Source organism: Cervus elaphus, chromosome 28 (genome assembly GCF_910594005.1).
Source record: "Cervus elaphus chromosome 28, mCerEla1.1, whole genome shotgun sequence".
NCBI classification, from domain to species: domain Eukaryota; kingdom Metazoa; phylum Chordata; class Mammalia; order Artiodactyla; family Cervidae; genus Cervus; species Cervus elaphus.
This window is the reverse complement of record NC_057842.1, coordinates 45121749-45146306: the sequence shown is the minus strand read 5'-3', so window position 1 is coordinate 45146306 and position 24558 is coordinate 45121749. Positions and strand designations below refer to the sequence as shown.

Sequence of the window (24558 nt, the reverse complement as noted above, 5' to 3'; positions counted from 1 at the left end):
TAGAGCTACTGTATGACCCTGCAGTCCCACTCCTGGGCATATATCCAGAGAAACCCATAATTTGAAAAGATGTATGCACCCCAGTGTTCATTGCAGGACTATTTACAATAGCCAGAACATGGAAACACCCTGAATGTCCAACAGATGAAAGGATAAAGAAAATGTGCTATATTTACACAATGGGACATTACTCAGCCATAAAAAAATATGAAATAATGCCATTTGCAGCAATATGGATGGACCTAGAGATTATCATACTAGGTGAAGTAAGCCAGAGACAAATATATGATATCACTTATACATGGAATCTTAAAAAATAATGATACGAGTGAACTTATATAGAGAATAGAAATAGACCCACAGACACAGATATCAAACTTATGGTTACCAAAAGGAAAGAGGAAGGGATAAACTAGGAGTTTGAGATGAACATATACACACTACTACACATAAAACAGAGAACACACAAGGACCTACGTTATAGCACAGGGAAATACACTCAATATTATGTAGTAACCTATAAGGAAAAGAAAAGACATGTTTGTATTTGTGACTGAATCATTTTGCTGTACATCTGAACCCAGCCCTGTGAATCAGTTACACTTCACTAAATAAAGGAATGCTCCAGACAGTCTCATTTCTTGCCTTTGTAACCACAGCTGCAACTCCTTACCTCTTCCTGTCATACCAGCTGGTGAGTCAGAAGGCAACTTGAGGATAATGGGCATTAGGGGACTTGAGGGGAGACAAACAAGAGGAGACAATAGCAGACATAATCTTCCTCATGTTACAATTTTGCTCTGGGGTAGGCCTGTTGATGAGAGTTCCCTGGTGACTCAGATGGTAAGGCATCTGCCTACAATGTGGGAGACCCGGGTTCGATCCCTGGGTCGGGAAGATCCTCTGGAGAAGGCAATGGCAACCCACTCCAGTACTCTTGCCTGGAAAATCCCATGGACGGAGGAGCGTGGTAGGCTACAGTCCACAGGGTCGCAGAGTTGGACATGACTGAGCCGCTTCACTTCACTAGGCCTGTTTATATACCTCTGTGTCTGTCCAGGTTTGTGCTTCTGCAGGTTCTGATTCTTGCACCCAGCCTATTTACATAAGCCTCCTCCATATTTACAGTATCACAACACACTGCTGTCTTTTCTTTCTTTTCAGCTCCACTCTTCTCAAGAGTCCTACAAAGCATTCAGCAGTAATACCTCTTTTGTGACATTCAGTTATCTCCTTTGAGTCGAGCCCAGCTGCCCCTCACCAACCCCCACCCTCCCAGTATCCCCATGGTAGCCCTTTCCTCCTCCTGGGCATCAACAATAGGGGCTCTCTCAGTGGCCTGTTCACACTGCTTTTCTAGCTCAACACCCTCAGGCCTAAGAATACCACCTCTCTGATGACTTATTCAACAGTTTAGAGCAGAACACTTGCAGATTTTCCCCTAGACGCAAACTCCTATTGCTTGATATACATTAGGACACGTGAAAATACAGTCAACATACAGGACAGGCTACGCTTCCACTGGTACAGAGAGAAATGAAGGAGCAGATGTTAAGAAGTTACCCTTTACTATTTGTGTGACTTTGAGCAAATCACTTAACCTCTCTGAGCTTCAGTTAATTTATCTATAAAGTAAGGTTAATAATCAGCTGATGGTTTTAAAGGCTAAATAAAGTGATAATGCATGTAAAGCCACAGTAGTGCCTCGTCTTGGTGTTGAAGCTAAACCTCACTTCAGATTTTTACATTTAACCACTCTATCTGCCTGTCTCAGTATAACATTCGAAACTTCTGCAGACTCGCAAACATTTTTTTGAATTGTGTACCTCCTAGGTTTCTGCAGCACTGAAACAAGGCCAAGTTACGCCAACCGAGCTCTGTCAGAGATGTCTCTCCCTCATCAAGAAGACCAGGTTTCTAAACGCTTACATCACTGTATCAGAAGAAGTGGCCTTAAAGCAAGCCGAAGAATCAGAGAAAAGGTATAAGAAAGGTAAATTACTTTGAATTGTACTTAATTGTTACATCCCGAGAGAAAGAGTTTAATTGGATATAGCAGTCTCCATTTGGCAGGTAGAGCTTTAAACATTTAAAAAAACTTCCCTTATTTAAAGACCTGGGGAATTCCCTGGAGGTTCAGTGGTTAGGACTCCACACTTCCACTGCTGGGGACTCATGTTCAATCCCTGGCTGGGGAACTAAGACCCCTCAAATCTCGTGGTATGGCCAAATAAAATTATTTTTTAAAAGAAGAACTGGTGTGAGGTATAATAAAAATAAGACTAATAGGCATGTGATGCTTTATAATGTCCAACTCGTAATAATTTCTAACACAAATTTGATTTCTGAAGAACTATCTTTAGCAAAAGCTAGTAGCTGTCTTAATAACCTGGATTAATGTCTCTGTATTTCGAACTAGATATTTTTTCTATTCTTTTGGTTTCTTAATGCAGGTCACTCACTGGGGGATTTAGATGGAATTCCTGTTGCAGTAAAAGATAACTTTAGTACATCTGGCATTGAGACAACCTGTGCATCGAACATGCTGAAAGGTAAAGTTTAACTAGCCGGAGCATTGTTTTTATAAAAATAAGTGTTTTTCAGTTTAAATTAAAGATAAGATACTAATGCATCAAGATATCTTAGACTAATTATATCTGCAAAAGAAATAACTTAGGGTGGAATATTACCTTCTTACTATTTGCTCCCTCAGAATGCAAAGTTATTCTTCAGGGGTAGACCTGTGTAACAGAGGAATCCTATTTAGGAAGCTAACATCACTGTAAATACACTAAGTGAGCTCTAACTCCTCTGATTTCCACTCGTTGATAGTGTAGAAATAAGTGTAAAGTGGCTGTCATTACCCCTCTTTTGCAGATGGTATAAGGATTTATTATTAATAACATCTACTATCTGATTATTTTTTACCTCCTGGCTCCTCCACCTTATATCACTATACTTAGTATAATGATGCTTAGTTTTAATTTTTAAGTTTAGTAGGTCAAAAAGGAATCATATTTATCAATATATGGTTGGATCCTAGGAGGAAAAAGAAATGGAAAAAGGATAGAGAACTTCACACTGAAACTAATATTCTGAGGTGTGTGCCCCAAGTTCCTCTGATAAAGTAGACTATTGGTAATTGTTTGCGAATGTACACTAGATAGAGGAAGTTTTAATTGACAATAAAGATCTGTTCCTGCTGGAAATAGATAAAAATTGCTGTGTGATAGAGCACATCTGAGAAGAAAAAGTCAGTCCAATGAGCAGAATGATGATTTGTGATTAATTTCAAATGAGTTGGGTAGCTCTCTATCATTCAATATTTTGTAGTACTGTTAGCGTCAATATTTTTAGATTATAAAGATGGTGAATATAGAGACTTTCTTTAGAAAATATAGCAGTCAGCAGCAGAAAAAAGTCAACTTTCAGAAGAAAATACAACTTAAATTAGGAATAAGTAGCATTTGTCAATATGAATTGCTTAATCGCAGTTTAAAATTGTTTCTTACATAGGATTTACATGTTCACTGTTTTCTTTCCTATGAGAAAAATTACTGAATTTTTAGGAGGACAGGAGCAAAGAAGGGGAGGGGATTAAGAGGTATAAGTGACTATGTATAAAATAAATAAGCCATAAGAGTATATTGTACTGCACAGGGAATATAGACAACATTTTATAATAACTTTAAGTGGAATATAACCTCTAAAATATTTGAATCACTATGTTTTACACCTGTAATATAACATTTAAATCAGCTATACCTCAGTTTGTTTTGTTTTTTTTTTTTTTGTTAAAGAAAACTGAATTTTTTTCAGGTTATGTACCACCTTTTAATGCCACAGTGGTTCAGAAGTTGTTGGATCAGGGAGCTCTACTAATGGGAAAAACAAACTTAGATGAGTTTGCTATGGGGTAAGTAAAATTAAAATTTTCTTTTCCTGTATTTCTTTCATCTGTGTCTTCAATTTCCTTACGTGTAGGTACCTAAAAGTAGTGTGGTGATTTCGTGAGGACTGTCTTGCCAGTTCCTCTCCAGTTCCTCAATTCCTCCATGAGAGATTACGTTGGTGAGGTGATTTCATGAGGCCTCTCTTGCCAGTGTTCCTCAGTCCCCTCACCTAAGAGTAGTGAGGTGATTTCATGAGGCCTCTCTTGCCAGTGTTCCTCAGTCCCCTCACCTAAGAGTAGTGAGGTGATTTCATGAGGCCTCTCTTGCCAGTGTTCCTCAGTCCCCTCACCTAAGAGCAGTGAGGTGATTTCATGAGGCCTCTCTTGCCAGTGTTCCTCAGTCCCCTCACCTAAGAGCAGTGAGGTGATTTCATGAGGCCTCTCTTGCCAGTGTTCCTCAGTCCCCTCACCTAAGAGCAGTGAGGTGATTTCATGAGGCCTCTCTTGCCAGTGTTCCTCAGTCCCCTCACCTAAGAGCAGTGAGGTGATTTCATGAGGCCTCTCTTGCCAGTGTTCCTCAGTCCCCTCACCTAAGAGCAGTGAGGTGATTTCATGAGGCCTCTCTTGCCAGTGTTCCTCAGTCCCCTCACCTAAGAGCAGTGAGGTGATTTCATGAGGCCTCTCTTGCCAGTGTTCCTCAGTCCCCTCACCTAAGAGCAGTGAGGTGATTTCATGAGGCCTCTCTTGCCAGTGTTCCTCAGTCCCCTCACCTAAGAGCAGTGAGGTGATTTCATGAGGCCTCTCTTGCCAGTGTTCCTCAGTCCCCTCACCTAAGAGCAGTGAGGTGATTTCATGAGGCCTCTCTTGCCAGTGTTCCTCAGTCCCCTCACCTAAGAGTAGTGAGGTGATTTCATGAGGCCTCTTGCCGGTTTCTCAGTCCCTCCATGAGATATTGTGTTCTGCTGATAGATCATATCTCACTTTGGTTTTGATTTGCATTTCCCTGATGACTAACAGTGTTGATGACCACGTGTTTATTTTGCTATCCGTATATCTTTGGTGAAGTATTTATTCAAATCTTCTCAATGAGTTGTAAGAGTTCTTTCCCATATAGTCTGGATTCAAGTCCATTATCAGATAGGTGATTTGCAAATATGTTCTCTGAGTCTCTGGCTTGTCTTTGCATCCTCTGAATATGCCTTTCAAATAGCAAAAGTTTTTAGTTTTGATGAAGTCCAGTTCATTGTTTTCTTCCTTTAATGACTCATGTTTTTTGTGTCTTTTCCTAGAAAGCTTTACCTTTTCCAAGGTCATCAAGACTTTTTTTTCCAATGTTTTCTTCTAGAAGTTTTATAGTTTTAGTTCTTAAATTTAAAATTGTGATTCAGTTAATTTTTTGTATGTTATGTGAAGAAGCGAAGTTTCTTTTTTTTGCATATGTCTATCCTATATATCTGGGACCATAGGAATTCAAATTAAATTACTTGGATTCCTTTGCCAAAAATCAGTCCAACATATGTATAGGTCCATTTCTGGATTCTGTTCTGTTGATTTGTGTATTCCTAATCCATTATCATGCTATCTTGATTATGGTAACTTCATAGTAAGCCTTGAAACTAAGTAGTATGAGTCCATCTTCATTGTTGTTCTTCAAATTATTTAGCATATGCTAGGTCCTTTGCATTTCCATATAAGTTTTAGAATTGACTTAATAATTTCCGAGAAGCTTAATGGGATTTTGATTGTGGTGGTATTATTGAATTATAGATTAGGTTTTAGAAAATTGACATCTTAATATGTGCCTTCTGATGTATGACTCTACCTTTCCATTTATTTAGACTTTAATTTTTCTTAGCAATATTTATGATTTTCTATATATGAATCTCGCACATAATTTGCCATATCTATCTCCAAGTATTTCATGTTTCTTTACTATTACAGAAAATGTTATTTTCAATTTCTAATTGTTTAACATTGTTAGAATACATAGAAATGTAACTGACTTTTCTATGTTAACCTATTATTTTTATCCTGTGATCTTGCTAAGCTCCCTTATTAATTCTAGCTGATCTTATAGATTATTTGGTATATTTTATGTAAATGATCTTGTAGCCTACAATAGAGACACTTTTATTTCTTTTTTTTTTTTTTTTTTATTCTTTGAATCAGCCATGGTTTTATTTCTTTATCTTGCCTTATTGCACCAGTTAGGACCTTAAATACAATATTGAATAAAGATGATAAGAGCAGATATCCTTGCCTTTTTCCTGATCATGAGGAAGACATTTAGTTTTTCATCAGAAGCACTTTTTATTTCCCCATTTGTAATGTTTGTAATATTTGCTTGGTCTGTGTTTCCTATTTCATAGAAGCAGATTCCTTGACTCTCCAAAATTGGTATCTACTAGAACCTAGTAAATATGTGTTGAATAAACAAATCTGTGGGAATAAACTTGAACCTAGGTTTTTAGGACATTGCCTTGAACGGCTGGTCAATATGAACATTACCAATGAGGGTGCAGCGATACTCTATACCTCCTTCCCTGGGAAGGAGCACCATCACCTATGCAGTCAGTGTTCCAGCTGGAAATGTGTAACCCGAAGCTAATAACAAGGAGACAAAAGACAAATCTGAAATGAGATATCTTCTGTTGAAATGTCAATATCATAAAAAAAACAAAGGCTGTGACAATGTTCCAGATTAAAAGAGACTGAAGAAATTAAAACCTAGAACTCAGGACTTCCCTGGTGGCCCAGTGGCTAAGACTCCATGCTCCCAATGCTGAGGGGCCCAGTTTCAATCCCTGTCAGGGAACTAGATCCCACATGCCACAACTAAAGATCCTATGAGCTGCAACTAAATAAATAAGTATTTAAAAAAAAAACCTAAAACTCATAGAAGTGTAGGAGAAAATCTTTGTGACCTTGAATTATACAAAGATTTCTTAGAATCTAGAAACACAAAGTACAGTCTGTAAAGTTAAAAACTGGTAAATTGAATTTCATTAAAATTAAAAACTTTTGTACTTAATACACTGTTAAAAATGAAAAAAACAAGCCACATACTTAGCAAAAATATTTGCAAGATATATGTCTGACCAAGAACTGGTATCCAGTATATATTGAAACTCTTCCAACTCAATAATATCAAAGAAGATACACAATTGACAGACAAACACATCAAACATGGTTAGTCGTTAAGGAAATGCAAATTAAAACCACACTGAAGTACATACACCTAATAATTAGAATGCCTAAAAAATGACAATATCAAGTGCTGACAGGGATAGAGAACAACTGGATTCTCATACAGTGCTGATAGGGAATGCAAAATGGTATAGCCACTTTGGAAAATAGTTTGGCAGTTTCTTATAAACATACACTTAGCATAAGAGCCAGCAATCTCAATCCTAGGTATTTACCCAAGAGATGAAGGCTTATGTTTATACAAAAGCACTGGCTGGGGCCTTTCACTGCAATATTTATTGTGGCTTTATTCAAATTGCTAAAAACAGGAAAAAACTCAGTGTTCTTGGTTGGTGAAAAAAGTTAAAGAGGTTAAAGAGAAAAGTTTTAATATAATTCTCAACTCTAGACTTGATCCTATACTGGAAAAAGGACGTATGCTATAAAGGACATTATTGGATCAAATGACAAAATTGGATTAGTGGTAGATTTGATAAAAGTATTATATTGCTGTTAAATTTACTGAGATAACTATACTGTGACTGTGTAAGAGACTATACTTTGTCTTAGGAAAAGCATACTGAATACATATTAAAGTATTTGGGGTAATGGGCCATAATATGTATAATTTACCCTTAAGTAGTTCAGGAAAAATATGCACGGCCACACACACAGCACACAAATGATACAACAAATAGGGTAAAATGTGAACAATAGGTGAACCTGGGTAAAGGGTATAAGTTTTTTCATACTGTTTTTATTTTTGTAATCTATTAGGTTGAAGTTTTTTCAAAAGTAAAAAAGGTTATTAGCATTCATTAAGAATATCTCACTGAAAAGTTCTTTTATTTTTTTTGGCTGAGCCACACAGCTTGTGGGATCTTAGTTCCCCAACAAGAGGTGGGAACTGTGCCCCCTGCAGTGGAAGTGTGGAGTCCTAACCACTGGACTGCCAGGGAATTGCCCTCTCAAAAACTTCTGATTAAAAGAGGAATGCCTTCAAAAGACTACTTGTTAACTGTTTGGATGTTTGTGCCACTTTTCAATTGGAAGACCTTAATTTATGAAGAAAATCATCTTACGCTGAATTGGATTATCAGTTGGGATTAAAATTTCCTTTTCTTAACAGAGTGGTTTTTTCCCAACTTTCTACCACAAACGCTTTTACTTCTCATCCTTCAACTCCTCAACCATCTAATTAAAGAAAGCTACAACTCAGCAGCCTTCCTACCTTTTCTAATTCAAGTTACAGTGGATTTATACAGTGTTAGAAGCAAATAATGTAATCAGGAGATCACATAAAGAGAGTTTTATTAAGATATCTTGCTTCACTTCTTCGTCTCAGATCTGGAAGCACAGATGGCATATTTGGACCAGTTAAAAACCCGTGGAGTTATTCAAAACAATATAGAGAAAAGAGGAAGCAGAACTCTCACGGTGAGAATGAGGATTCAAATTGGCTCATAACTGGAGGAAGCTCGGGAGGAAGCGCAGCGGCCGTGGCAGCGTTCACGTGCTTTGCGTAAGATGTTTTTTCCTATCTGTACTTTAGAATCATAAACTGTACACAAAATCCAACAACAGACTCATTCATACCTTGGTATTTTTATTTCTCCTTAGTGAGCTGTTTGTGCTCAGTGGTCTATCAAAATTGTATCTTAGAAATACCGTCAACTATACAGTACACTTATGTATATTTTATACATTAAGACATTTAAACCCTTCCTGTATAGTGTCTGGTCTTCTTTAAAACATGATTTTACAGATCTTCTAAAATAAGAATAAATCAGTTAGCTTAACCAGACTTAATTGAATTTCATTTTTTAAATTATTTATTTGGCTATCTGCTCACTGATTATACATATATTTAGAGATTAACATACCCTGGCTTTAGTTGAGTGCTACTGAGCTAAATTATTAGCTGTGATTCATCCTTCAGCTAAACCCAACTTTGCCAAAAAATAAGGAAAGAAGGAAAGAAAAGGCTAATATTTATCAATAGAATATTTTAAGAAGTGTTTTTATAAGTCTGCAACTAAAAATACAGATCAGTAAGTAGAGTTTTTTCAAATTTGTAGGGAGGCGATTTGTTCCACTGTCATACTTTGCATTCTGAATCCATCAATCATGCTTTATGTCTTAAGTCATGTTTGTAAAGCATTTCTTAACCATCTAAAAAAGAGTAGATAAATATTGCTGTTACTATATTTATTTTATTGGTCTCAGTTTAACCGAATAGAATGTTTTCTTTGGTAGTACTATATGTATTTTATCTCTCCTTAATTACCCACTGAAACTAAGCTGTTTCACAGGCATTGCAATCAATAAATTATTTATATTTTTTTAGAGCTATGGAGATTTAGATTCTACAGGTTTCTTTTTTTTTCTTTAGTTTCCCTGAAATCTTGTTAACAAGTAAAACCATTTCATTTTATCTCTGTGGGATTTTATAGTACCACATTAATATTAATGAGAGTTCTGACAAGGGAGGATTGCAAGCTTAGGTGCTTTTTTCTATCCTCATCACCCCACTTAGTGTTCATCTTACTGAATGTGCTTTGAGAAGGTGGCACTTTGACACATAATTCCTATGGAAATGTAGGTTTTACTTTTACACAGCTGTCAGGGAATCCTAATAAGAAAACGTGTCCTTTTAGAAACTGTGAAAGCAGCAATCTGATTCTGTGGCTCCAGAGGACTTGGTAAGAAAGGCAGTTAGCTTGCATTTTCTGTAGACACAAGGACCATTGACAGGTAGGAGCCTTGTGCAGCCCAAAGCTGCAGTCTGAGTACTCAGGAGGGGCTCAGGCCCAAAGTGATTCCAGATTGAAGGGGCCCAGATTGTCACATGTTCTGATTTGTTTCCTTCCCTATCTGTTTCTTTTATAATAGTTTTTAAAACAGGAAAAGTCTAGGAGTACTATGCAGCCACTAAAAAGAATGAGTTACAGCACTATGTCATGACATGGGAAGAAATTCAAAATACACTGTTAAGTGGAAGACAAGTTGCAGAACAATATGTATTATATGACCTTATTTCTGTTAAAAGTAACAATTACATATGTGAATATGTTAGTTGCATGGAAGTATCTGGATAAATATTCATAAAAAGTGGTAATTCTGGGGACTGATTATAAGAAATTTCACTTTACAGATCATATGAATATTTTAATTTTTACAGTGGACATTGCAATTTTCTAATCAGAAAAACCTCTTTTCCTGAAATAGTTAAAAATTTTTAATTGTGGAAAATATACATACAATTAAAATTTCTCATCTTAATCCTTTTAAAGTATACGATTCAGTTGTGTTAAGTACATTCACATTATCACTCAGCCAGTCTGTAGAACTTGTTTCTAGAGACTTGCAAAACTTGAAGTCTGTACTCCTTAAAAGCCTCCCATTTGCCCCCTCCCCATGTCCCCAACCCTTGGCAAGCACTCTTTTACTTTATGTCTCTGTGAATTTGACCACTGTAGGTACCTCATATAGGTAAAGTTGTGCAGTATTTGTGCTTTCATGACTCGTTTCACTTAGCATAATGTCAAGTGTTGTTTTTTTTTTAAATAAAAACACAGACTATATAGGTAACTGAGCAAAGAAATGAACAGACACTTCATAGCTGAGTAATGCAAATACAAATAAGTGTGAAAAATTACTCAAAATGCACATTAACAAATCTTTTATCAAAATAATCAGATTTTAAGAACTGCTAGCATTCAGTGATGGTGAAAGTGAAGTTGCTCAGTCACGTCCAGCTCTTTGTGACACCATGGACTGTGGCCTACCAGGCTCCTCTGTCCATGGCATTTTCCAGGCAAGAATACAGGAGTGAGTTGCCATTTCCTTCTCCAGGGGATCTTCCCGACCCAGGGATTAAACTGGGGTCTCCCACAGTGCAGTAGATGCTTTACTGTCTGAGCCACCAGGGCATGAAAGATAAAACAATGTGATTCACTGCAATTGGGAATATAAATTGGCATAACCTTTCTGACAAGTAATTTAACAAAATATATTTAGAACTTATAATGACAGGTAGACCCTTTGACCCATTAACTCTTAGAAGCTAGAGATATATGGGCAAAGATTTATGTTTAAAGGTGTTTATTATAAAGTGCTTTATTTATTTAATTTATTTATTTTTAGCTGCACAGCTTTGTGGGATCTTAATTCCCTGGCTCAGACCTTCGCCAGTGAAAGCACAGAGTTCTAACTGCTGGACTGCCAGGGAGCTCCCTACAAAGTACTCTACTATGCAGTTATTCTGGTTCGCAACAATGTAACAGTTTAAATAAATCAGAATGCATTTCTAGTCATGATTCTAAATGGGGTAGCAGAATGGCTGTATCTGAATTCCTGGGAGGGGTGTGTTTAGTTTGTATAAGCATACTATAAAATTGCTGTTAAAAGAAGATATAAGATTTGTATGTATATAAATCATACCAGTGTTTTCTTAGGTCTTCTGAGGCAACAGAAACAAAAACAAAAATAAATGGAACCTAATCAAACTTACAAGCTTTTGCACATCAAAGGCAACCATAAAATGAAAAGACAGCCTACAGAATGGGAGAAAGTATATTTGCAAACAATGTGACTGACAGGGACTTAATCTCCAAAATGTACAAGCAACTTTTACAACTCAACGCAAAAAACAAATAACTCAATCAAAAAATGGACAGAAGACCTAAGTGGATATTTCTCCAAAAAAGACATGACCAGTAGGCACATGAAAAGATACTCAACATCACTAACTACTGAGAAATGCAAATTAGAACTACAATGAGGTACCACACCACCGCACATTGGTCAAAATGGCCATCCTTAAAAAGTCTAGAAAAAACAAGTGCTGGAGAGGGTGTGGAGAAAAGAGAACCCTCCTACACTGTTGATAGAAATGTAAGTTGGTGCAGCCACTGTGAAACAGTATGGAGGTTCCTCAGAAAACTAAACACAGAATTACCATATGATCCAGCGATCCCACTCTTAGGCATGGCTTAGTTGCTAAATTGTGTCCAACTCTTAAAACCCCATGGACTGTAATCCTCCAGGCTCCTCCATCTATGGAATTTTCCAAGCAAGAATACTGGAGTGGGTTGCCATTTCTTGCTCCAAGGGATCTTCTCAACCCAGGGATTAAACCTGGGTCTCCTGCATTGCAAATGATTCTTTACTGACTGAACCACCAGGGAAGCCCTACTCCTAGGCATATATCCAAACAAAACTATAGTTCAAAATACATGCACCCCTGTGTTCATTCATAGCAGCACTATTCACAGTACCCAATATACAGAAACAATCTAAATGTCCGTCGACAGATGAATGGATAAAGAACGTGTGGTACATATGTATACAATAGAATACTACTCAGCTATAAAAAAGAATGAAGTAATGCCATTTGCAGCAACATGGATGCAACTAGAGATTATCATACTAAGTGGAGTAAGTCAGAGAAAGACAAATACCATATGATATTATTTATATGTGAAATCTAAAATATGGCACAAATTGAATCTATCTATGAAACAGACTTGTAGACAGAGAATAGACTTGTGACTGGGAGTTTGGGGTTAGTAGATGCATATAGAATAGAGAAATAAGAAGGTTTATCTATAGCACAAGGAACTATATCCTGTAACCTGGGGTAAACCATAATGAAAAAGAATATTTTAAAAATTACATATATATGTATGTAACTAAATCACTTTGGTGTGTAGCAGAAATTAACATTGTAAATCAACTATACTTCAATGAAAAAATAAAGAACTGAAAGATTTGTATAAGATTGTATAATTCCTGTGATAGGAATTGGGAGTCAGTTGGGAATTGCCAACTGATGGAATATTTTACATATTTAAAATTTTCAGTAATCTTTATAACATAGTAAAAGTCTCATGATAAGCAAAAAAGAGATGGAAACTTATGATTACAGAATGACCTGAGCTGTGAAAGAAAAATTCATTAAAAAAAAGACTTAAAGTTCATATGCCAAAATGTTAGCAGTGTGTATTTGCCTCAGAGTGGTAGAATATTCTGTTACATTTTTACACTTTTCTATATTTTAAGAATTCTCTGTCATGAGCATGTTTTTTATTTTTGCATAATCAAAACAATTTTAAAAGTATACATTTTAAAAAGATAGATTTCAGATATAATTAGAGAGATGTTATCCTGCTAAAGAGAATCCCATTTAAATTTCAGGGCTTTAGGATCAGATACAGGAGGATCAACCAGAAATCCAGCTGCCCACTGCGGGGTTGTTGGTTTAAAACCAAGCTATGGCCTAGTTTCTCGTCATGGTCTCATTCCCCTGGTGAATTCAATGGATGTGCCAGGAATCTTAACCAGATGTGTGGATGATGCAGCCACTGTGTTGGGTATTTATATGATTCCATATAGTTTCAAAGCATTATCAATTCACTGAAAAACAATGTGTTTGTCACTCATAAAGACTTTTACTTACAGGTATACTAGCTGGGCATGATCCCAAAGATTCTACCACAATTCAAGATCCTGTTAAACCATTTACTCTTCCCAGTTTGACAGATGTGAGCAAACTATGTATTGGAATTCCAAAGGTAACTCTTTACAAAAGTACTGTCAGGTCAAATACAGACAACAGACTTGGGAAACAGACTGGATGAGTTTGAATCACTGCTTTGCCACTTTATTAGCTATGTGACCTGAGCACGTGAAAGGAGATACTAAAATCACTCACCTTTTAAATGTTTGAGCTTAGCAATAAGTTTTTGTCCTGGGAGACTGTACATTTTTGCATTGTAAGATGTTTAGCAACATCACTGGTCTCTGCCCCTAGAGGTAGCATCCCCACCCCTACCCTACCACAACTGCCCCACAAGTCAAACTGTCTGTAGATGTTACCACATGTCCCCTGGTTGAGAGGAAGAGGATAAAATTGCCCCCAGTTGAGAGCACTGCTGTAGAGAAATAGTGTAAAATCTTTAAAATTTTCAATTAAGGTAATAGGTGTGCCTAGTTTTAAGGATTTAGAGAGAAACAGACCTAGTTGGGAATCCTGGATCCTCTACTTGCCTACTGTGTAACATTAGGAAAGTTGCTTAACTTCTCTAGTCTTAATATTTTTCATTAATAACATGAAGGATGATAGTACCTACATCATAGGACTGTTAAAAGCGTTCAATGGGAGAACCTCTGGAAAGCATCTAGCAGAATGCCTGATACATAATGAACATTTAATAAATATAAGTTCTCCAATCAGATCTCCAGTCTTTAATATTATTATATCCAGTTAACAATATCTAGTATTGTGCTTGTCATGCCATAAATGCTCTTAAATTAGTTCAGTCTTTTCTAACTACATACTACCAATTTAATCAGGTTTTCTAATATATTGCCAGAGGTTCTGGAGTACACATTTTTGTAAAACCGTCTATTTGGATGTTCTGATCTCTGTATTTTGACTTTTTCCAATTAGGAGTATCTTACACCAGAATTGTCAAGTGAAGTACAATCTCTTTGGTCCAAAGCTGCTAATCTCTTTGAGTCTGAGGGGGCCAAAGTAACTGAAGTCTCCCTGCCCCATACCAGTTACTCCATTGTGTGCTACCACGTACTGTGTACATCGGAAGTGGCATCGAATATGGCAAGATTTGATGGGCTAGAATATGGTAAAGTGCCTGTGTTTTGGACTTTTAGGGAAGCTTTCTCAAACATTTTCATTTATTAGTGACAAAAAATATTGTTACCTGGGATGTTAATGATTTAGAGAAGTAAATTAGTGGATCCTTTTACTGTTGTCATTTTAGCATTATACTCACACTGTTCATCATCATAACTCATAGTAAATGAATGAACGAATGAGGTAGTGAACAAATCAAATTTCCCTCTTTGTTATTTTCTTCTCTTTCTTGATTCCTGACGGGTCAGTTAGTCCCAAGGCATGTAAAGAAGAGAATCCATTCAAGTCAGTCTCCTGAAATTTTAGTATTGGCCACAAATGTGACTCTAGACCTGCTTTTCAGCCAAAATTTTACTTCCTTTTCAAGTAATGTTCATCCTCTTTTGTTTTCAGGTCACAGATGTGACAATGATGTGTCTACTGAAGCCATGTATGCTGCAACCAGGCGAGAAGGATTCAATGACGTAGTGAGAGGGAGAATCCTCTCAGGAAACTTCTTCTTATTAAAAGAGTAAGATAATCGATATAGGAATTTTCCCCATTCTTGAAAACTCCAGAGTAAAGTAGTAGCATGTCCGTCAGGTCTTATAACTTTTGCTAAGGAAGCAAAATCCTTATGATTTGAATTAGAAATCATAAGTAAAGGCCTGTTTTTGGTACTTTTGGCTCCTGGTTTAAAAACAACAACAAAAAAACACTGATGCTCTAGCTAGCTAAGTAGGAAGCTTGAAGGTTTTAGCCTCATTAAATGTCCCCTATTATTGCTACATTGTCCTCCTGCTGTGAGAGCCTTAAGCAGGAAGTTACATTGGTCTCTCTTTATTTTTCTTCCCCCCCCCCTTTTTTTTTTATTAGTTGGAGGCTAATTACTTCACAACATTTCAGTGGGTTTTGTCATACATTGATATGAATCAGCCATAGAGTTACACGTATTCCCCATCCCGATCCCCCCTCCCACCTCCCTCTCCACCCGATTCCTCTGGGTCTTCCCAGTGCACCAGGCCCGAGTACTTGTCTCATGCATCCCCCCTGGGCTGGTGATCTGTTTCACCATAGATAATATACATGCTGTTCTTTTGAAACATCCCACCCTCACCTTCTCCCACAGAGTTCAAAAGTCTGTTCTGTACTTCTGTGTCTCTTTTTCTGTTTTGCATATAAGGTTATCGTTACCATCTTTCTAAATTCCATATATATATATGTGTTAGTATGCTGTAATGTTCTTTATCTTTCTGGCTTACTTCACTCTGTATAATGGGCTCCAGTTTCATCCATCTCATTAGAACTGATTCAAATGAATTCTTTTTAACGGCTGAGTAATATTCCATGGTGTATATGTACCACAGCTTCCTTATCCATTCATCTGCTGATGGGCATCTAGGTTGCTTGGTCTCTCTTTAAAAGGTTAGTGAATCAACCAAACTTCCCCTTGTATCCTGTATGTGTTTGCTCCAAGAAAGAATTCTAAATTACTGTGACTTTGGTATAAGTTTTTCACCATCTTGTGAATAGGATTCATCTTCCATACCACCAAGTCTGTTTAAGAGGACATGATAAGTGTGAAAAAGCAAGAATGTACTGAACAGCTTCATGGAGTTTTGCATATATATAATGGGCATATATGGATATATTATGTATATGAATAGAAAGCATTTTACTCATCTGTGCATCTCCTTAGGGCCAGTAGTTAGCATTCCTTTTTCCAAAAATACTGTGAACAAATACTCTGAAAAGCAGTATGGAGATTCCTCAAAAAATTAAAAATAGAACTACCATATGAACCAGAAATCCCACTTCTGGGTATGTATCTGAAGGAAAGAAATCACTACCTCACAGCATTATTTGCAATAGCCAAGACATGGAAACACTAGTGTCCATTGGCAGATGAATGGAAAAAGAAAATATGCTGTATATACCCACCCACACACACACAATGGAACATTCATTATTATTCAAATGGAACATTCATTATTATTCAAGAGTATTATTTATTATTTGAAAGAAAGAAATCCTCCATTTGTGACAGCATGCATGGACCTTGAGGGCATTATCTTAAGTGAAATAAGTCAGAGAAAGACAAATACTGTATGATCTCACTTATATGTGGAATCTAGGGAGAAAAAAAAACACCAAAGCCACAGACTCAGTGGAGTGGTAGTTGCTGGGGAAAGAAAGGAGATGTTGGTCAAAGGGTACAGACTCCCGCGGATGAGGTAAGTTCTGGGGATGTGATGTACAACCTAACTACTACAGGTAACAGCACTGTACCACATACTTGAAAGCTGCTGAGAGTAGATTTCAATGTTCTTACCACCTACACAAAAAACTCTGTGAGGTGATGGGTGTGTTAACTAATCTTACTGTGGTAATCATTTTGCAATAAATACATATGTCAAATCATGTTGCAAGCCTTAAAACTACAGAATTTTATATTCAGTTATATCTCAAAGCTGGAAAACAAAAACTATTATTTGATTAATGGGGAAATCAAAGGGCTTTGCTGTTTGCTTTCCTTCTCTTCTGAATACCTGCTGTCTCATGTCTGAAAATGACTGTTCCATTTTGTCTAGTTTTCCGATTGTTTAAAGCTGTGCTTTTGAAGCATATTAGAAGTAGGAAGAAATTTAATAGAAGTATTTGTTCTTTTATAGAATTCAGTTTTGGGGAATGCTGTTAATATGTTATTTAAGCCATCAGCTGCTGGGTAAACTATATGTGATGCCTGCATTCATTACCCTGTAGACACTGTGGTCAAATGATAATAAAGACATCTGGTATTTCTATAGCATTCTTTCAAGATAAAAAAGATCTCTCATTTTTATCTCATTGTATTTGGTCCATGCAAGGTTGGAATTGTTATATCCATTTTTACAGATGAGGAAACAAGTTATCAATAAAATACTTAATCCTTTTGCCAGCCTTCATTAACAGCTTCAGGAGGATCTAAAGAGTATTTTCCCCCTTTCTTTCCATCATTGACTTATAGTCACTCCTGGGTCTGGCTAATTCCTTAATCTTTTCAGTAAAGTAAATGTCTTTTCTTTTGGAGAGGGAGAGTGTGGGGAGTAACCATATCCTTTATTACTTTTTATTACCACAATAAGTTTAGGGAACATCCATCATCTCATATAGATACAACATTAAAGAAATAGGAAAAAAACATTTTCTTACAATGAGAACCCTTAGGATTTGCTCTTGACAGCATTCATGTATAACATATGGCAGTGTTAATTATATTTATCATGTTCTACATTACATCTCTGGTACTTATTCATAACCAGAAGTTTCTGCCTTTTGACCATCTTCACCCTATTCCCCCTTCCCCTACCTCCTACGTCTGATAACAACAAATCTGATCACTTTATGTATGAGTTTGTTTTTGAAGTATAATTGACCTACAGCACCCTAGGTCAGTTCCTGGTGCACACCATCGTGATTTGCCATTTCTGTGCATTTCAGAACAATCACCATGATAAGTCTAGATGTCATCTGTCACCGTATAAAGATATGACATAATTACTGACCATATCCCCCACAGTGTACCTTTCATACCTGAAAGTTTGTAACTCAGTCTCCTTTACCTGTTTCTCTCCTTCCCTCTCACCACCCTCCCCCTCTGGCAACCACCTGTTTATCTGTGGTTTCTGTTTAGTTATGTTTGTTCATTTGTTTTGTTTTTGGATTCCACAGATAAGTGAAATCATACAATATTTTTCTCTCACTTAACTTCACTTGGCAATATTTTTCTCTCACTTAACTTCACTTGGCATAATAGCCTCTAGATCTATTCATGTTGTCCCACGGAGCAAAATCTCATTCTTCTTTATGGCTAATATTCCACTGTGTATATATACTACATCTTTATCCGTTCATCTATTGGTGGACATTTAAGTGGTTTCCATATCTTGATATTGTAAACAATGCTGCAGTGAACATAGGGATGCATATATCTTTTCGAATGTGTTTGTTTTCTTTGGATAAATACCCAGGAGTGGAACTGCTGCATGGTGTGGTCGTTCTGTTTTTAGTTCTTTGAGGAATCTCCATACTGTTTTCTATAGAGGCTGCACCACTTTATGTTCCCACCAGCCATGCATGAAGGTTCCCCTTTCTCTACATCCTTGAGAATACTTGTTATTTGTTGTCTTTGATAATAGCCATTCTGAAATGTGTGAGGTGATATCTCATGGTGGTTTTTAATTGCATTTCTCTGATGATTAGTGATGGTGAGCATCTTTTCATGTACTTGTTGGCCATCCATATGTCTTCTTTGGAAAAACGTCTGTTCTGGTCTTCTGCCCATTTTTTTGATTGGTTGGTTGTGTTTTTTATATTGAGTTATGTGAGTTGTTTGCATATTTTGTATATTAACACCTTATCAGGTATATCATTTGCAAATATCTTCTCCCATTCAGTAGGCAGCCTGAAGCATCTTTCTAGGAGTTTCACATTTCCATTTCTGGGCTACTCCTGTCTATAAAATACAAAATTGCAAACACTGCATGTTTTCCTCAGGTACTGGTTCCAGAGCCTGTTTTCTAGTGTTAGAATTCTCCGAAACTTCAGAACTCTTATAATAATTATAACTATAGGTGAAATAGGACATTATAATAGAAAGAGGATTGGAATGCACCTCCAGAGATCTAAATTCTAGTCCTTCCTCTGCCACCGCTAATCTTTGCAGCCTCTGGAAAGTCATTTAGTTGCCATACCCTTGATTTTCCTCACCTGAAAATGAATGTTCTGGTTTAATGATGTCCCTGGAAGTGTTAATAATTTGTGATTATATGTGCAGAATTGTATCTACTTTTAGAATAACAGCATGGTTGAACAAAATTGATTTTTATGTGTTGGGAATCTTAGTGGTACCCACTCCTACAGGCCAAGAATCCAGTGATTCTTTAACAAGTCTTATGCATGAGAATTCATTGAAAGAAATAAAAAGCCCTTAAAATGTCAACTATTTTTTTTTCCACAGAAATTATGAGAATTATTTTGTCAAAGCACAGAAAGTGAGACGGCTCATTGCTAATGATTTTGTGAATGTTTTTAACTCTGGAGTGGATGTGCTGCTAACTCCCACGACCTTGAGTGAGGCAGTGCCCTACACAGAATTCATCAAGGAAGACAACAGGACGCGCAGTGCCCAAGGTGACATCTTTACACAGGCTGTCAATATGGCAGGTGAGGATCCCTTGAGAACATTCTGGTTTTCTCCAGATTTTTAGGTAGACAATCCTGTCCTCGACTTAGGTTCTAGCTAGATTGTTCCCTAAACACAATAGCTTGTCCTTCTGGGATACTTAGGAGTGTGTGTGTGTGTTCATGTGGGTGTGTGTGCATGTGTGCATTTATGGGCATACACATACTTGCACTCACCACACACACACACATTAATTTTCAGACCTACAGAAAGATTTTAAAAAGTCATAAAATGAATACCCATTATGTCCTTTGCCTGGGTTCATCCTTGTTCACATTTTGCTTCATTTGCTTTTTCCTTCCTCTCTCCCTTTACCCCGAGACAGACACACACACATACACAGCTTTTACTTGGTTAATTTGAAAGTTTCAACATCATGTTACTTTACCCCTAAATACTTGTAGCATGAATCATCTGGAATAAAGATATCCATCATCATACCTAAGAAGGCTAACACAAATACAATAATATCCAAATACAGTTCATATTTAAGTTTTCTCAATTGTACCAAAAATGCCTTTTATAGGATGTTTTTCCTGCATATATTTGTTTATGATATCTCTTACTAGAGTCTAGAACAATCCCCCAGGCCTCTATGTTCTTTTATTAAGAACATCAGATTGTTACGATTTTTATTTCAATCATCAAACACAATGTAGAAAACTCAGGAGCAGAGGGAAAAGTCTGTTGTATTTATCTGTATACTTATGTTTACTGTGTTTATTTCTCCCTGATCCATCAAGATTCTTTGTTTATCATATCATATTTTGGAGAAGAGTTTGCCATTCTTTTAGGGTGCATCTGCTAGCAACCAGTTCTCTTAGCTTTCTCCTGAGAATGTCTCGATCTTCCTCTCATTTTTATAGTTTATTTTTGCTGGATACATGATTCTGGTTTGACAGTTCTTTTCTTTAGCATTTACAGAATGTCCTGCTAATTTCTTCTAGCCTTCATAGTTACTGATAAGAAATTCTCCACCTTTTAAATTTTTTAAATGACACTGACTTTTTTGAGGAGTCCTGTCCACTTGACCTGTAGGATATCCCATCCATAATCTGAATTTGTCAGATTGCTTCCTCATGATTGGGTTGACTTAAACATTTTTGGCACAAATACTGTATACATAGTATGAAATGTCAAGAAACAGTTAATATCGGTTCGTACCACTGTGGACACTAAGTGAATCCTTTGGTTAAGGAAGTAACTACCAGATGTTTTCCTTATGAAGGCACATTTTCCTTTTGTCAGTTGTAAGCAATTAGTGATATGATATGTTGAGACCATATTCCCAATAAACGTGAACCCACTTTTAGCATCTATTGATGACCCTTGCCTGAATTAAGTATTAGTTAGAGAGTTACAAAGTGCTAACTTTTCTATCATTCCTTCTCCATATCTTAGCTAGCAGTCTTCTCTATAGAACAGCTTTCCTTTTTTAAAAAATTCAGTGTATTATAAGTAATTCTCATTATTTTTGATGCTCAAATTTAACTAACAGGAACCTCTCCAAGTTGTATGTAACCCTTAAACTAGCCCCCATTAATTTTTTAAAACTTCCTTGTTTTATGGCATAACAAGATACCCCAAAACTGAAATTAAAACTATCCTGAGCTACTATTTCTCACCTAACAAATTGACAAAACACTAAGAAGCTCAGCAACACACTCCATAGGTGAGGCTGTAGGAAAACTCTCATTTTGCTGATAGAAGTTCAAAAGGTACAACTTTTTTGGAGGGGAATTTGGCAGTTTCTAATTAATATATACATTTATCTTTTGATGAAGCAATTCCTCTTCATCTGAGAAACTTTCAAGAATACTGAAAAAATATACAAGGTAATTCACTGGAACATGGCGTGAAATCACTAAATACTAAAAACAATCAAAACCCCCCAACCACAGAAGAATGGTTGAATAAATTATGGTAAAACCACATGGTAGAATACTATGCAACTATTAAAAAGGAATGAAAACAGTCTCTGAACAGATATACAGTGATTTCCTAGATATATTAAATGAACAAAGGAAGATACAAAAACATACATGTCATAATTTTTGTGATTTTTTTTTTTTTTTTAAACCCTTATCCTGTCTTGTACCTATTGGCACTGGAAAGTGGAAGAGGTCTCTGTGTCTTAGGGTGGAGAATTGGTCAACATTTAATGCGTCTCTTTCCTTTCCTCAGGATTGCCAGCAGTGAGTGTCCCTGTGGCCCTCTCAAGCCAAGGGTTGCCAATAGGACTACAGTTTATTGGACGTGCATTTTGTGACCAGCAGCTTCTTACAGTTGCCAAATGGTTTGAAAAACAAGTCCAGTTTCCTGTTATTCAACTTCAAGAGCTAATGGACGATTGCTCATCAGTCTTTGAAAATGAAAAGTTAGCTTCTGTTTCTCTAAAATAGTGATAACTATGTTGTGCACATTATAATGACTTTTAAAGGTTTTTACATTCTAGAGAAGTCAGGTGTTCTTGAAATTTGGTTCATTGTCAACATAGTCATTCCTTGGAGTCGTTTTTTAAAATTCTTGTGATATAGTTAATTAATTATAAATAATCTGTCAGCATTTATTTAGCATCCATTCAGTATAAACCAAACTACAAGAGACCTGGGTTCAATCCCTAGGTCGGAAAGATTCCCTGGAGGAGATCATGGCAACCCACTCCAGTATTCTTGCCTGGAGAACTCCATAGGCAGAGGAGCCTGCGTGCTACAGTCCACGGGGTCGCAGAGAGGATTTCTATTATAATACGAGATAAATGTTGCTTAAAAATGATGCCTTCTAAATTCATTAAAAAGAACATTGCTTACAGTGCAAGTAAGCTTAGGGGTAAACCTGTCAAGACTTGTATGTCTTTGTAACCAAAGCACAAACATGAATAGTAAATGGTACTTCCAGAGATAGCCTGGACAGCCCAGCTGACAGGCATTTCAACACGTGGTAGAGGCCGCTGCAAAAGAGGTTAAAAATGCACAGAAAGCATAAAATGGGAACATCCACCTCTAGGTCTGAGCAGAGCAGGTGGAAGAGAAGCTCTAACACAGGAGGAAGTGGAACTTGCTGGCCCAGACAGGGGTGTGCCTCTCTCTGGGGAGAGCCCATGTGGGCACACTCCTCTTCTCTAAGAATAGACCTGCAATGAGAACTTTTCTCCTCTCCTGCTGAAAGTTAAAATGTTACTTCTACTATTCCAGAGCCCCATGCCAAGGAGCTCAGACTAACTCCTAGTTACACTGAGTTCATTCTCCTAGTTACCAGTCACAAACTAGCTCAGTGGTGTCAGACATTTGCTGTGACCTAACAAACTGAACTGAACTTGAAAATTTGTAGCTACTGGAACATGGCTTAGTGAGAAAGTTTCAATACACAAGTAAGATCCAGTATGAAAAACTTGTAGTAACTTGGTGGGGCTGCATGGGCCCATGCAGAGAAGAGGCCCATGGGCCTCCTTCCTTACCCCAGATTCTCTATTCCTTACGGTTTTCTTACCCTCCTGACTTTCCTTACAAGTGCTCTCCCTTTAGGCACCTTTAGCACAAAGAAATAAGAATGGGAATATGTATTCAGAATTTGGAAAAAAAAAAAAAAAGATCTAATGAAAAGCATTCATTTACCTACTGTAAAGGGCTTCCTTGGTAGTTCAGATGGTAAAGAATCTGCCTGCAATGCATGACACCTGGGTTTGATCCCTTATAAGTTTTCATCGTTGGATTTGTCTTTGCCAGAACACAGTTGTCATCTCATGTTTATCATGAATTCTAATTTGACATTTATTGTTGATAAGTTTAAGTAGGGAGCTGAATTATTATTTAATAGATTCACTTTGGTAAGAAAAAAATATTTTCTAAATATAAAAGACATGAAGTAAAAACATAAGAGGCACAACCTTCTCAGAACTACTGAAACACAGTGTAATGGGAGTTTAAACTGCCTGGTACATTTCATTAATAGTTTTCTTTCTCCCTGGGATCCTTTCACTAGCAAATGTTCGATCTGATAAACTACATAAAAGTTTTCTGTGCTCAATGCACTAGTATTCTGAAAGATTTTGACTGTGAATCTCTGAAAGGAAGAAATTCATGACAGAGAATTGCTTTATTTTGTAACAAGAGAAAACCCTTAGTTGGGGGAGAGAGTATGATGCAAATGGCAAGCAAATAAATCTTTATCCCAGTCTTATGTGTGTATAATTTGAAATAAAAAGATTTTCAAAGAATATGTAATTTCTCTTATTCCTATGTCTCTACTTGAGTTGCACTAACAACTTGAACTGGAAATAAGGAAGTGAAACATTTACATCGTTTTCACATAATAACACCCAACTAGCGTGAAATGATATCTAATCTGTTCTTTCTTTTCCATCATTACTCTAAATCTGGTAGATCTCATTTTGCCAAATCACTGCCTGAGAATTTAAAATGGAAAATGGTTTCTGTGTCTCAGCTAATTAAACCCTGAAACTATGAGCAACAGGGCTGTCAGAGCAGACACGTCAGAAAGGTGAAGGTGACTGCAAGTGTGAGATGAGTGCCTTGATAAGACAGCGCAACAGAGCAGAAGACAGATTTAACAGCAGAAGGGTTGCTAGAGTGAAAAAAGGTGATGCATTCGCGAAACTTG

At 36.8% G+C, this 24558-nt stretch overlaps 1 protein-coding gene across 2 annotated transcripts in view; it reads left to right on the top strand.

Annotated features, from left to right (window-relative positions):
• QRSL1 (glutaminyl-tRNA amidotransferase subunit QRSL1) overlaps positions 1-24154 on the top strand; it is a 29838-nt gene extending 5684 nt beyond the window's left edge. Inside the window, exons 2-11 of one of the 2 annotated variants that reach the window (XM_043889789.1) lie at positions 1834-1993; positions 2454-2552; positions 3820-3916; positions 8424-8600; positions 13277-13452; positions 13541-13653; positions 14532-14724; positions 15129-15246; positions 19714-19919; positions 22123-24154. In XM_043889789.1, the coding sequence (XP_043745724.1) occupies positions 1834-1993; positions 2454-2552; positions 3820-3916; positions 8424-8600; positions 13277-13452; positions 13541-13653; positions 14532-14724; positions 15129-15246; positions 19714-19919; positions 22123-22340 (1557 nt within the window). In that variant the 3' untranslated portion in view covers positions 22341-24154. The remainder of the gene's footprint in view (positions 1-1833; positions 1994-2453; positions 2553-3819; positions 3917-8423; positions 8601-13276; positions 13453-13540; positions 13654-14531; positions 14725-15128; positions 15247-19713; positions 19920-22122) is intronic. The other variant, XM_043889788.1, reaches the window with a different exon arrangement.
• The last annotated feature ends 404 nt before the right edge of the window (positions 24155-24558 follow it).